Source organism: Aphelocoma coerulescens, chromosome 4, assembly GCF_041296385.1.
Source record: "Aphelocoma coerulescens isolate FSJ_1873_10779 chromosome 4, UR_Acoe_1.0, whole genome shotgun sequence".
NCBI classification, from domain to species: Eukaryota; Metazoa; Chordata; class Aves; order Passeriformes; family Corvidae; genus Aphelocoma; species Aphelocoma coerulescens.
Window position 1 is genome coordinate 66954191 of NC_091017.1, and position 13938 is coordinate 66968128.

Genomic DNA, 13938 nt, shown 5'->3' on the forward strand with positions numbered 1-13938 from the left:
AGAAAATTTTACAAAAATGTTATTTCAGCAGAGAGAAATGAAAGGATCAGACTGAAGAATAAAGAAAATGAACTGGCATTGAAAGAAAAACCCACCAAATGCCTCCTAAATGTGTCATCCACGGTCCACCAAAGGTTAGACCAGGCAGCAGCATTGCTGTCTATTTAAACTTTGTGAGTGATTGCAGATCTACATAAATATCTAGCTGAATAAGTGTCTTGAGTTTGTATTTTATACTTGTCTTTGATGGAAAAGAAATATCTGTCTCCAAATGATGTCTGCCCTTTGATCTCAGAGAATTACTTTATTATTAAATTAACTTTCTGATGGTCTTTAGTTACAGATTGAAGAACTATACTTAGGCAGTTTGAAAAGAGAATGAAATACAATGCCAAAACATATCCCAAATTTTAAAAGAAATTTAACATAAATGTAGGATGGGAACCAATGCTGTCTAATTCATTACATTCCATCCTTTATACTTTTGAACATCAAAAGTGTTTGTTAGTTTGCTGTGGAGAAAACATATACCATAATGAAGAGAAAATGTTTGAAGCCAAAAAAATATTCAAAATGGCAAGAAGACTTCAGTGAATGCCTAGGACAATCAAGGTTACTTGCACTAAATTTAGAGTGGAATCCCTCAAATTTTAGCTAAATAAAAATCACATTTAATTAATTAATGATTTTATGAAACTTAAAATCAAAAGTTTAAGATGAAAAACACTGCAATTAAAAAGGAGTAAGTTGTCATAAAAAGCTCTATGGCTTGTCATGTACATGATACATTTTTGTAATCATTTTATGTCTTTACTCTTGGTTTATTATCCAGAAAAATACAGCATCTGCAATTTTGACATTGTAAAGAGGTTAAATCTTTCTTTAGACAAAAGAATTGAATAAATTGAAAGAAATTGCCCACTTTTTCATCCCCCTTTGAATTAGTGTTAAAATGGATTTATGTAATAAAGGGTTTCATAAAAAATCTGTTAGATTTTCATTATCAAATTTATTGTTTATTCTGATTATAAATTCACTTCTAGCTTTTATCTCTTTTTTTTTCCTCCTGTAATCTATTCTGGTATATTAAAACAAAATACAACGAAATTTGCCTTCGCACAAGCAGAAGTGTGGTATTGAAGAATTTAACTATTCACCATCTAAGCTGATCTCTTAACCATCAGTAGTCAAACCTGTTTTCCTGTTGCCATTATGATTTCTTTTATGGTCCAGTCCTTTGTAAATGAATGACAAAGTTTACATTAACTTGTCTAACTCCTATAAGCTTGACATTGTTTTATTGTTTTATTTCTTTCTGCCCTTTGGTGCAAGGTAATGAGTGTGAGTTCAAAAAGCAAATTTTGAAAGGTAACCTGTGTAAGCAGTGACCATTACAATAGCAGCTTCATTAAGTGTAAATGTCAGAAACAATTTGTGTTACCTCCTTCCCTGAGGAATTTGATGGGTGATTGACAGCAGTGCTTTAAGGTAGATCAGGCAGGAGAACAGAAGAAATACAGATGCAGCACAGTTACAGCCATTCAGGTTATACCTTATTAGTAATAATCCTTAACCAGAAAAGTAAAACAAGTGAATAATACAGTTGTTAATGTTTTCAATTGCCAGGTTTTGAATTACCATGTCTATGGCTCAGTCTGGTACTGAAGAGCCCTGGATGAAATGCCTAATTCTTAATCCCTTGTCCTCACACCTGATCTTTGAACAGCTTGTCCCTTTGGCAAGCAGACAGTAAAACTGACCCTAGAAACATACAATGGTTTTGAAAGCAGACTTGAACTTAAGAGCTGAATTCCAGCTCCCAAAGTCTGGGCATGGGCACTCCACACTCCTGTAATTCATATCTCCAAAAGGACCTTGTATCCTATGGACAGCCAAGGCAGGTTATTAAAATAAGTAAGTCTAAAAATCTACCACAAAATTTTCTGTCCCAGCAGAAGCTGGCTAGGCCAATACTGTTAATGAGCCTTTCTCTCTACAAAATCTTCTAAATAGACTTTTACAGGATTGTATTGCTCCCTTGCACTGATCAACATCTGCACATTGACGTATCTCTTAAGCAGGATAGTGCTACAGCAGAAGAAGATTTTGGCTCAGTTTGAACTGCAGCAACAAATTCGTCTGGAGTCTCTAAAACAGAAGCTGCTGGCATTGCACCGCCTAGAAACTGAGTTGGAGAATCAGCTAAGGGTAAATCAGGGTAAAATGGTTCATGGATCTGAAGCATTCAATGGCAAAACATGGGACAGATTGTAGGGGTCTCTTTGCTACCCAAGTTGAAATCAGTGCTAACATTCACCACTGTGCCAGTTTGGCCAAATTTAGAAATACATCCTCTGAGAGAAGGCAGGTTACACCCATCACTCCCCCACCAGTTTTGGGAAAAAATAAATTTTCCTCAAAGGAAAGTGAAAGAGATAAAAACTATTTATTTGACAAACACACAGGAAAAGGAAAATAATGCTAAATAATAAAATCTCTCGCTGTGGAGAAAAAACCTGGGAAAGTGTTGGAGTCCTCCCTTTGGTCTCCTCGGAGCTGGGGCTTGGCCCAGGGCCAGGCCCTCTGTGCCCAGTGGAAAGTCCTCCTGATGTGCTCTGATATTGAAGCAGGCCAGTAGAAAAGGGAGAAAATCTGAAATTCCAGGGAAGGAAAAAAGTTCAATTCTCAGTCTCTCTCTGGAGGAAAAAGAAGCTGAACAACTGGCCAGAAACTGACCCGGGAGCAGCAAGCCGGGTGCTTCCTCACTCCCCTGCCCCAGCTGGGAAAAAAAAAAAATTGCTATCTCTGTGTGACCTTGAACAAACTGCAAACTGCTTTGAAAAAGTTTTGCTCAGTTTTTCCTTCCCCCTCTCAGGCTCAGTTTAGAGGCATAAAAAGGCACAAGAATTAATTTCTGGGCATAGGGCAGCAATATGGGATACACATCATAAAGTCACCCCAAGACAACCACTGTCTTGTAGGAACACTTCCCTGATGCTGGCCATATTGTTTCCTGTGTTTCTGCAGTGATGTGCCTGTTTTGTCATGCCACATGTAGAATAACATAAGCCAGAGCTGAGCTGTGTTGAGTGATTGCTGCTTTGTCCTTGCATGCAGGAAGCAGAGCAGGACTTCATGAGTGAGTTGGCTGTGCTGACCCGAGTTCCACTGACTGTGAAGAAGAAGCCTTCCAAAAGGAGCAAGCCTGCAGGTTGGTACTATCCTGAATTGTTTAAAAAACCCACATAATTCCACATATCAGTGCAGATTTTGCAGTATAACACATTGGAGCTTCAGGAGAGATTTTTCATCAGTGCCATTTCCCTAATTGGGATGTAGAAAAGTAATGGAACCTTTCAAGGTCACCCAGTTCTCCAGCAGCACAGCCCCAAACAAGTGTCATCTTTCCTCACTCCAGAGCAGCCTTTAACTAATTGATCACATTGTGTCCATTTCGGTAAGGCTTTGCCCTGCTGAAACCAAAACATTTTTCATGTCTTTGTCATGTCCTTTAGAAACTACTGTGCTTACCCCAATTACTAAACCCTTGGGAGAACAGCAGCGTTGAATCACCCATCTTTCATTCTCCTGGTAGAATGGAAGAATTGCCTTCCCGCACACATACTCAAAAGTACAATCTTACTGAATCAGGAAGCTTGATCTATTTTTATGAATTTACTGTAGTTATAACAAATTATACTAATTCATTCTTCAAGAGATACTTGGGGACAAATTTTTAGAATGGCAGTTGTTTCCTAGTCTGCAAAGGATGCAGTGTCATCCTTTGAGCCATGCAATCTGTCATTATCAGAATTAAACATACGGCATTACATTTGAAAGATGCTGAAAGGCAAGATGGGTGCCTGAAAGGGGAAAGCAGCTCACTCACCTGCACAATTTTGAAGTCTCTCTCCCCAGTTGTTGTTTCTCAAGTGTGCAGAAATGTTTCCCCTGGTAGGCACCATGACCACACGGACACGTGGAAGCTTAGTTAGGGCCCTAAAAGCAGTGAATTTCTAACGTCATGTTGTTCTGATTCAAATCACTCGAAAATATGAACTGGCTTTTCTTCTGTTTGGTGGTAATAAAAAGCCATTATCAGTTACTTGCTAAGAAAATATATGATAGGGCTTTCAACTGTTGCACCACATGGAATCTTACTTCAGTGTTCAGCTAGTGTGGAAGTTCAGGGTCTGCTGTGTGAGAACTAACCAGTGGTAAAAAAAGCAGTATGCTAGTCTAATGTAAAGTGGAGTGATTTCCTTGGAATAATAGAAAGGTATGTATGAAGTGTTAGAGTGAATTTTTTTGCTTTAGGTTAATCAAAACCAAACAAGCTTTACTACCTGTGATCTTTTTTTTTTTTAATCCACATGCATTTGGCAATTCAGGTGAAAAAACAAATTCCAAAAGACAGACCTTCCAGTCACCCAAATCAGCAGAAAAAGATTCTCATGAAAATATTCAAGAGTCCCATGGAATGACTTCTGACTTATGCAGGTACATTAGAGACAAAAAACGTGGTATGTGAAAAGCTATTTATAAAAAAATCCTTTTTTTTAATACAAAAACTGCAAAATCTACTTCATAAGGAGGTATGTCAATCAAACTCAAAACATAATGTCTGCACTAGCTGAGCTTCTGTAATATTTACTTCTCACATGTACTTAACCTTTTTTCTCCCATAATCTTTTTTAAAGTTAGCAAATTCATCTGTGTTTGCCTGTCTGTGCTGCTCTGTATTTTATAAATAACTTTGATTAAAGGTAGGGAAATGAGAAGTACTGTTTCCAAATTTCCTTTATTTAGTTTTTTTTAAACCTGAGTCAAAGACAGCATAAATCAGCAGAGACAAGTGAATTCAATGGCATTAGGCTGAAATGTAGCAAAATATGGTCTGTGGTATTTAGGCTTTCAACTTCCACCTTTATTTCAGGAACAAAGGCAAGCGCCAGTCTTTGGCTGATGAGGGTAGCAGCTCTAACAATGATTTTCGTGATAGATGTTTCAGTTGGCTTATGCTGGGGTGCTAACTAGAGGAGAAGAAATGGCTACAAACCTGAAAGATGCCAGCTGATTACTACGGGCAGATCAAACCAGCCAGCTGGTCGCTGGGGCTTGATATATTGAGCAGAGAAAATCCTGCTGACAGGCAAAGCAAACAGTTGGTTCTCAGGAGCCATAGGCCTTTGGGGAAAAGTATTTATCCCCTGAGTGACCTCAGCCTGGGACTGACTTCAGGAGATGGCTCCTTTCCCTGATGGCATCAGCCCTTTTCACACACTCCTTTCCCACAGCCAACAAGGGATACATGTGTAGGGAACAGGGACCCAACAAAGGAACGTTTATCTTTTTGAAACTTCATTTTGGCAGCCTCAACAGAGGCAGTTGAAACCAGTGAGTGCAGAAGTTATACAGCATGTGCCTTTCTTGTACCCAAATTAATTTAGTTTAAGAGGGAAGTACAGCATTTTAAAAACTGTCTGCAATTTTCTTTTTCTTATTTATTCTTTCAGAGAGATGTCACAGAGTTCACGTGAAGGGGAGACTGAACCAAGGAAAAGCTCAAAGATGTTAAAAAAGAAAGGCAGTAGGTAGTAAAAGCCTTTGTATGAGCTGTCTGAACACAGTGTACCAAAGCATTCTTCTGGGGAATCTCAGCAGCTATAGGTACTTACTGAGCTGCTTTGCTGAGGAACAGCGAAGAAAATCAATAATAACCCATAAATCTTTTTTAGCTGCAGACCAAGAATCAGTCTCAACTTCCTTTAGCTGTTAATAAAACATTCCCTCTTGGTTTTGGTTAAGGGGGAACAAGGAAGTCTTTACTACAAGGTCTTTGAGATTGCTTGGGTAATGTGCAGGGAAGACAGTTTTAGATTTGGAATAAACCTGAGGGAAGTGAGCTTTTAGGAGAGGCCCAGGTCGGTGTATCTCAGTAAGGTTTCATCACAATACTGATGTACTGTTGACTTTTGAGCCTGAGTTGTGGTACATTGGGTCTTTGATATTTTGTGATTGCTACTTTGGCCTAACAAAAAGAGATAAAAATGTAAAGAATATGTAAACAGGCTTCAGATGGTATTGGTACATCAGAAGATGATATTTGGTCTCTCTTTTGTTATATTTTTGTGCTTCCAGTCCTATGTATGTTTTTTAAAATTTGTACAAAGATTTTTATATATGTATTTCTCTGCCTTTGTCTCAGGATTCAAATTATTACTTATGGAGAAAGTGAGACAAAACTGGTTTACTCTTTCACTTTTTATACTTCAGTTTCTAGTCTTCTTCCTTAAGTGCACCCTTTTGTTTCCAATATACTTTGTTATGCTCATTATGTTTCCTATGGGAATTCTTGTTATGCAAAGCAGTTAATTCTTACTGGCTGTACAGAGCACCTGTATTGTGTTATAAGTTGCCCCACTTAAGCAATCCTACAGCTTTCATGAAGTGGCTTTTTAAAAATAAACATATATTTTGCTAATGAAAAGGTTGTCCCTTGGTGCAGGATGGAGAGTACTACATCAGTTATGCAGTTTGCCTCAGACAAAACTGCTGCTGTACAAACGAGTTCACCAGGCCTGTTACACACCAATGTTAAATGGTTTATTTTCATCTCAGTTGTAAACAAGAATTTCTAAGTTGTACACTTCCAAGCATTTGATTCTGGTATTTCAGCACTTTGGCTCTATGGTCTCTCTGTCTTCCCAGTCTGGACATTTTAGTTTGCTGCTTGTTCTTTTTATTTTATTTTGTGTGTGTGTGTGTGTGTGTAACAGAAGCAACGTATTCCCGTTGGATGGAGCACGTTTCACTCTGCAGAGCTCTCTGTACTCATGGCTCAGGGAGCTGTTGCCATCAGAGCCAAGGATGCTCTAAACCCCTCAGCGCAGCAGTGGCTCCTGTCACACCCAGGGCGCAGCAGAATCACCCGAGCGGGCCTCTGATCACCCGAGTGGGTTTCTGATTACCCGCGTGGGGTCTCCCCGCGGCTCTGCTTTGGCTGGACCGGCCTGAAAGGGCTTTTTCCTCCGTTAGGAAAGAACCAGGTTGGGATTGTCCCAAAAGCAGGGCAGCAGTGCCCTCTCCCGGGCAGCCCGCGCTGTTGCCATTCCCTCGCTGGGGGAGGTGGCGGGCAGGGAGCTCCGGGAGGGAGCCAGGGACGGTCCCTGTGCTCGGTGCGATCCCCCGAATCCCCCCAGGTCCGGGTGCGAGCACCTCCCGGCCTTCCATCTGCCTGACTTTCCTGGCATGGAGGTTCTACCTACCTGTCTTTTCTCCCACAGTCACAGTAGCAATCTCCTGTCAAAACACCCGCTACTCTTGTCCCCATTAGCGATTTCAGTCCCCTTGAGTTTCTCCATGGATGCACCAAGTTCCTGTTAAATGTCATGTGCAGATGTGCATAGTGTGACACTTGCCATCACTGCCTGTCAGTGAGGCAGATACTGAACAAGGCATTTTAACTGGACCAAGAAACAAGTGCAGAAAATGCAAAACAAAGAGCAGTTGCTTTGCAGTTAACACTGTTGAACTTTTATGTTATGTTATAGAATCACAGACTCAGAATAGGGGGAAAATGGGGATACCTAGGCACCAGTCGCAGCTCAAAATACTCAGTTTATTGTGTAAAACTACAGAGCACCTTCTCTTTATTCTGGAAAGGATAACATGGAACTTTGATCATGCTTTACAGGTATATATCAAAAATCCTGCAGAAATTTAGGGAAAAATGTCATGCCTTTTTCCTCCTATTTTTAAGCATTGAGGGTAACATTATTCTGTCTCCCATACACCCCCCTCCCAACAGCCCTCACTGCCATCACTGAAATTTATCTGGAAAGTTTGTGCGAAGTTCATCACAATCATGATGAAAAACTGTCCTAAAGTCAGTTTGTTTAGATGAATGAGACTTTTTTACCAAGAGTAGATGAACAAGGACTGATAGCTTAGTAGTAATGCAGAGGGAAGGAAATAAGGAACAGAGCATGGTACATTCAGACATCCCTGAATTTTTAAGGGAGATGAAAATTCAGCTGCAAGCACTGAATTCATGGGCACTTCCTGAAGCAAAATATCAAAAATGCAGAATCCAATGTTCTATTGAGTCTGGAATGAAAATACACATCTTTTTTGTACCTAGAGCTCCTTGACAACTACACAGGATTAAAATACAACTTGAATTAAATCACTGTTATTCCAGACTGATGTTCTAATTATGCAGTTGTCTCTATCATGCAGATTTGTGATATTTTTAACTTTTTTTTAATGTAACACCTGCATTAGTAGGTTAGTTTTATTAATGCCACTGTATATTTAGATGCACTGATAGATTAATATCTGTGTAGATATTTTGTACCCTAAAAAGTTTTCCTTGGACAAATGTTTATGTCAAGAAGATGAAATCATGGCGAACTACAGTGAATTCTGCTTGCCATTCCCTTGGGTCTGTAAGGCTGTTGCCATGTGAGGTCTTTGAGAACCATGCCAGGTCTAAATGGCAAGAAGTAGCTGATGCCAAGAGAACTAGATCAACACTTTGCCATTGTGCATTAAGCTGTGCAATTCCTTGCTCCAGGAAGCCATTAGTGGCAGGATTTTACTTGGGTTTAAAAGCACCTTGGCAAATGCATGGCAGAGAAATTCACTGAGAGCTAGAGAGATGCTGCTGCTTCTCAAGAAACTACAAAGCACTGGAAATTAAGTAAACACTCTGAGGAGGATTAGCATTATATGCTTGCTTGCTCCTCTGACCTCCTTCAAGCTTGTGTTGGCTACTGGAACCCAGAGCAGATGGTCATCTGATCTGGTCTAGTCCGAGATTTTAGTTCTTGAGGACAAAGACCAATATATTGCCAAGAGAAACACTTAAAGGCTGGGATAGCTGTCAGTTTTAGTACAGTCTTTGCACCATAATTAGCAGGCTTTGCTACAAGCACTGGAATTTAAACATGTAACTGCATTGCTTTGGTAGCAGACAAAGTGTAACACAAGACAAACTGGCCCAAAATACACTCAGAAAACAATCCATGGATCCAGCTTTCGCTTCCACATCGCTTGATTGACAAAAGTATTTTCCAGGCTGGTCATAGGGAATACTTTTAAGCAGACTGCAAATAGCAGTAGGGAAGAGCCAGTTTTACATCATTAGAGCTACATCAGGTATTGAAAAGTCACAGCTGGCTCCAGATTTTTAGAAGTTTGGCTATTCAGAAAGCCTGAAAGCTCTCCACTGCTTCCAGCTGTAGCTGACATAACAGCAGCTCCCCACCAAGTATACCACATCTCCCAGCTTGGTGTTCCTGCAAGGGAGCAAACTCAATGCAGTTTCCTATTCTGCAGCATGCACTCAGGATCACTGGCTAACCCACATTTTCTTTATTGGTAGCATTTTATTTTTTTAAGGACAGGTTAGTGATGTAGGGGCAGGGACATTGTTATGAAATAGCCTCCAGGTGGTAAGAGAAGCAGCCCTTACCTTGCTTTGTTTAGCCCTCCATGAGCGATGGCACGTGCCAGCTCTCTGATGGGAAGCGCAGGAACCGCCCGAGTGAGGCATCCTTCACCTCCCTGGGGAGGCACAGCCCAGGATCCATGGGCTTCCTGCAGGCTGCCCCTCAGCAGTGCCGTGGTAGCAGCAGCCAGGCTGCAGGGGCTTAGGCTATTTCTTCTTGGAGACATCATAGGAGAGTCACATTGACCTGACAGGCACAGTCTTGTTCACACAGGAGCACTGAACCATGAAATGCCTCTCAAAACACCCACACATATTTATTCACAGACACTTCACTGTGAAAAAATAAATGCATGTTAACGGTGGATCTTTGACCAGCTTGTAGGCAAAAGGTTCTCTGGTTTATGATGCTGTTAAGTGTGTAGGAAAAATGGAATCTCAACATGAGTTATGCAACTATCATTTCTGCTACCTCAAGTGTGATAAGACTCATACATTGAGTGGAAGTTTTATTTGGAGGTGACCAACCATTGCTACTTGGACAAAGGCATGCAAGAAAAGCACTAAGGAAATTGTAACCAGCAGTTCTATATTTTCACACGATCAAATTTGCCACATAGCTTCACAAACCAGCTGTATTTCTACTGTCAGGGTTACATCACCACAACTATTGCTGGCTGTCAGCACTCATAGCAAATGGGTTGGAATAGGACAAGGCAGATGGAGACTTGGCATTTCAGGATTGCCTTACCTGCTAGGCTGTAGGTTATTCCAGGGCACATTGTCCTCAGGCTTCTCTGCTAGTGTTATTTTACTTCCTATAAAAAACCTGAACTACCAAGTGAGCAATTTATTTTAATTTGTATCATATAAAATATCTGAACCACCAAATGAGCAAGGAAGCCTGAGGATGAGGGCACTCTCCAGGCAATAGGAAACATGAATTTGAATTCTTAGCAGAAGGGATTATTCATTAAAAGCTTTCTTTTCCTCTTTTTCTGGGAGCAACCAATTCAGTTCACTGCAGACTGCATTGTGATGTTTCTGCACTGGTTCACCTCAAAGCCAAAGGAAAAACTGTCTCTTCGAACCAGCTCTGCTGCCAAGTTGCAGACCAAGCTCACCTAAATGGATTTTTCCAGGGTAGCAGTTCCTTTCCCAGGCAAGCTGAAGGTGACAACATCCTGCCTTCAGAATGACAGGCTTCAGGTGGGCTGCTTCCCAAAATGTGACACCCTACATGCACCCGGCATGCACCACATGGGCTGTGCCAACACAACTCACTCCTGCATGGGTGGGATGGAAGGTGCTTGACACAGTGCGAGTCGCGGGGGTGGAAAGAGCGTCGCGTCTGTCCCGGTCGCATCCCTGCCGAGCAGCTCCGGGGGTGCTGCGGGAACACGCTCGGACACACCCTGGCACACCGAGCTGTGGATACTCACAGCCACTCACACACACAGAGCCGGACAGCTCCTGCAGCATTGCCAGGGACAGAGAGGCGGGAGGGGTCCTTTGTATGGAGTTCCGAGGGGTTTATTGAGGTCCCTGCTCGAAGGGATCCAGGGACAAAGAACGCAGAACACTGAGGGGTCCGGGGTTTTATCCGGAGCAGCACCGGGGGCGGGCAGAACATCAGGGAGCAATCTTCTGGAGACAAGGGGTGGAGAGGACGTGGGGTGACAGGGCAGTGACCACTGGGGAAGGCGAGGGGTGGAACAAGGGAACCGGGAACCAGTGGGGTATCAAGGAAAGGAGAACTATCTAGAACATGGACTTAAAAGGGTTAAAAGGGGGTGGTCTTAGACCTCTGAGCCTGCCCACCAGCAGACCTCCACTGTTTTGGGGCTCTGTGGCTCCTTGGTCATTCCTGCGGTGGACTCAACCACTGCAACAGGTGCTCAGTGGTCAAGCAGTGCGGCTGGGAAAACCACTCCAGTGGCACCCCTCTGCTGCAAGGCCTTTCCTGCTGCAGCTTTGTGGTGTGGATAAAGGCAAGAAGCACAAGGGGAGGTGTTTGCTAGCCTGCTTAATCTCATAGCATCCCACTTCCACTGCAGCCCACACCTCCTCCCACAGCATCTGCAACACCATCAGACAAGCAAAAAGTGACAGGAAATAAGGTTTCTTTACATAGTTTGTGAGAGGGTCAGAAGACAAGGAGAAATACTTCCTTCAGTCTCAGAGAATTCAAGTCCACTTCCCTCACCTTACCTGCAGCATGTTCTGTTCCTGCCATGCCTGGACACTGTCTCAGATCAGGCAGCAGAGAAAACCAGAATGAAGTCAAATATAGCTCAGTTCAAACTGGAGTAGTGGGTACTGGTTCTGTACTAAAGATGAAGAGGATGGCAATGAATTACCACTTCAGGCAAAGAAGACATAGACCTAAAGGTCTTTGGGAGGAAGTTATTTTGTGTCTCATTTGGGCAAAACTAAGGCAGCTGCGATGTCACAGAATCACAGATTTGTTAAGGTTGGAAAAGACCTCTAAGACCGAATCCAACCATTAGTAAGTACGTTAGTCAATAGTAGGTACAATTTTTAGTAAATACATTTATTTACTCTGTTTAATAAGACATACTGTATCATGCTATAGTATGCCTATGCATACCTATACACTTAACACTTGTGATCTAAGGAGGTTCCTTCTATTGCATGATGTCAGCCTGAGAAACAATTTCTCTTGAGTTCCTCCATTCCAAATTTTGAATCATTGAGTCACAGCACTGGAAAGCAGAGGAAGACGCTTACCCATCAATTAATTTCCTTTATTTCACAAGCTTTGAATTCAGAAATTGAACCACGACTAGTAGATCTTGATACGGTAGAGTAAGTAAAAATGTATGTGATTACAAAGGAAAAAATTTGTACAAAAAACTTTAAAAATCCGACAGCAACTTGGATTATCTGTAAGTACCAAAAATCTCATGCAGAAGGAGAGCACTACTGCCCAGGTGGAGAAATCCCTGCAGGGGTGGCAATGGCATTGGTATGTAAAAATTATGGCTCTGTCTAAAATGGAAACAAGAAGGACACAGACTTGGAATGTACCGAGTGGGAACAGACAGGTGCTACGGAGACCATTTGTCATTACGTGTCCCGATGAGTTTCTGTGTCTTGAGAGAAGTGCTTCTTGGGTTTATAATAAATTAAAGATTAAACAGAAGCTGCCTATACTACTCTACTGCTTACTTTCCAGATGGCCATTTTCTTCCTTCATTAGTGTTTTTGGTGGTGTTTCTTAAATACAGACATTAATCTTGGCATTGTGTCTAGTCAATTGTTGGCAATGTGTTCTAAAGGGACTCACTCACAGAATGCAACTTGCATAAATAACTCAGTAACATGCATTAACTACTCTAATACAGCGAAAGGGTGCAAAGGAACCATCATTCAGTTACGAGACAAAGCTAAAACCTGTAGTCACTAAAGGGGCAATGGAAGCACCATGCTTTAAGGTGACTATGGCATGAAAGCACAATTGTGAGGCAAGTAGTTCCAAGCAAACACACCACACTATTATCACCTCTTCCTATACAAAAAAAAAAAAAAAAAGAAAACAAAAAAAAAAACCAAAAAAAAAAAAGACAATTCAGTTTTTATTTCCATTAGTACCAAATAAAACTGTGGGCTCAATAACACAGATATTGAAGGGAATGGACATTATTCCCATGATCCTTCATCCTTGTGTTTCTGTCCATCATCATTTTTCAGCCAAGACTGGTAATATTGGAGCGCCCGCCGGGAGGTGCCACGATGCGGTGGCCAGTACGACGTGGGTTGTTGTCATCAATCTGAGCTCCTGCAACAACAGCAAATGCGAAAACAAAGCTGTGAAAAGGAATAAACCACTGAGGTTTTACCTGGCTATGCTTCCTTCACACCACCATCAGCTGGTTTCTCTTGAGCCTGACTGAAGTGCTGAACAGACCTTCAAGGCACATTTCTGTGCCTAGCTCCATCTGTCTTTAATGAGAAATGTGGGATTAAATGTTTAGGATCAGACTGATGCTCACCCTACATGGAGAATTGTTTTCCACTGGCTTGAAGAAGAGCCAATGACAACCTACAGACTGGGTTCCCTTTGTGAGATCAGACCTGACAGAAAGTATTACCAACTACAAAAAATACCCCAAAACACATGTGTGGAGTGGATTTTTCAAACCCACCTCACTGACTTAGAATATGTGTCCCTACTAAGTCCATGGGACAACAGTTCAGTAAATCTGATGTTAGCAATCAATAAATCCATGAGAAAATGAGCACTGAGCTGATGTAAACTCACACTCATTTCAAACTGCATTTTAAATGCTGAAAGGTTAAGCTTCAGGGGACAGAAAGCTTTCTGACAGGCTAAATATTGTCTGATCACACTCAATTTCCTAAAGGCAATGTAAGACTACCATAAATGTGTAGGGTCATTTAAAATGTTACCTTAGACTCTGGTTCTGCTTAATTTTGTGTTTGCATCATTCAGATAAAAT

The 13938-nt window shown here is 41.5% G+C and overlaps 2 protein-coding genes across 6 annotated transcripts in view; one reads left to right on the forward strand and one right to left on the reverse strand.

The window, feature by feature from the left end:
• The window catches only part of EVC (EvC ciliary complex subunit 1), a 50958-nt gene extending 44468 nt beyond the window's left edge, over window positions 1-6490 (forward strand). For 2 of the 4 annotated variants that reach the window (XM_069014468.1, XM_069014471.1), the window contains 5 exons: window positions 29-134; window positions 2079-2208; window positions 3118-3211; window positions 4392-4500; window positions 5517-6490. In XM_069014468.1, the coding sequence (XP_068870569.1) occupies window positions 29-134; window positions 2079-2208; window positions 3118-3211; window positions 4392-4500; window positions 5517-5598 (521 nt within the window). In that variant the 3' untranslated portion in view covers window positions 5599-6490. The remainder of the gene's footprint in view (window positions 1-28; window positions 135-2078; window positions 2209-3117; window positions 3212-4391; window positions 4501-5516) is intronic. The other 2 variants (XM_069014469.1, XM_069014470.1) reach the window with 2 other exon arrangements.
• Window positions 6491-13035: 6545 nt separating this feature from the next.
• CRMP1 (collapsin response mediator protein 1) overlaps window positions 13036-13938 on the reverse strand; it is a 49452-nt gene continuing 48549 nt past the window's right edge. For both annotated transcript variants that reach the window (XM_069014473.1, XM_069014474.1), the window contains exon 14: window positions 13036-13256. In XM_069014473.1, the coding sequence (XP_068870574.1) occupies window positions 13165-13256 (92 nt within the window). In that variant the 3' untranslated portion in view covers window positions 13036-13164. The remainder of the gene's footprint in view (window positions 13257-13938) is intronic.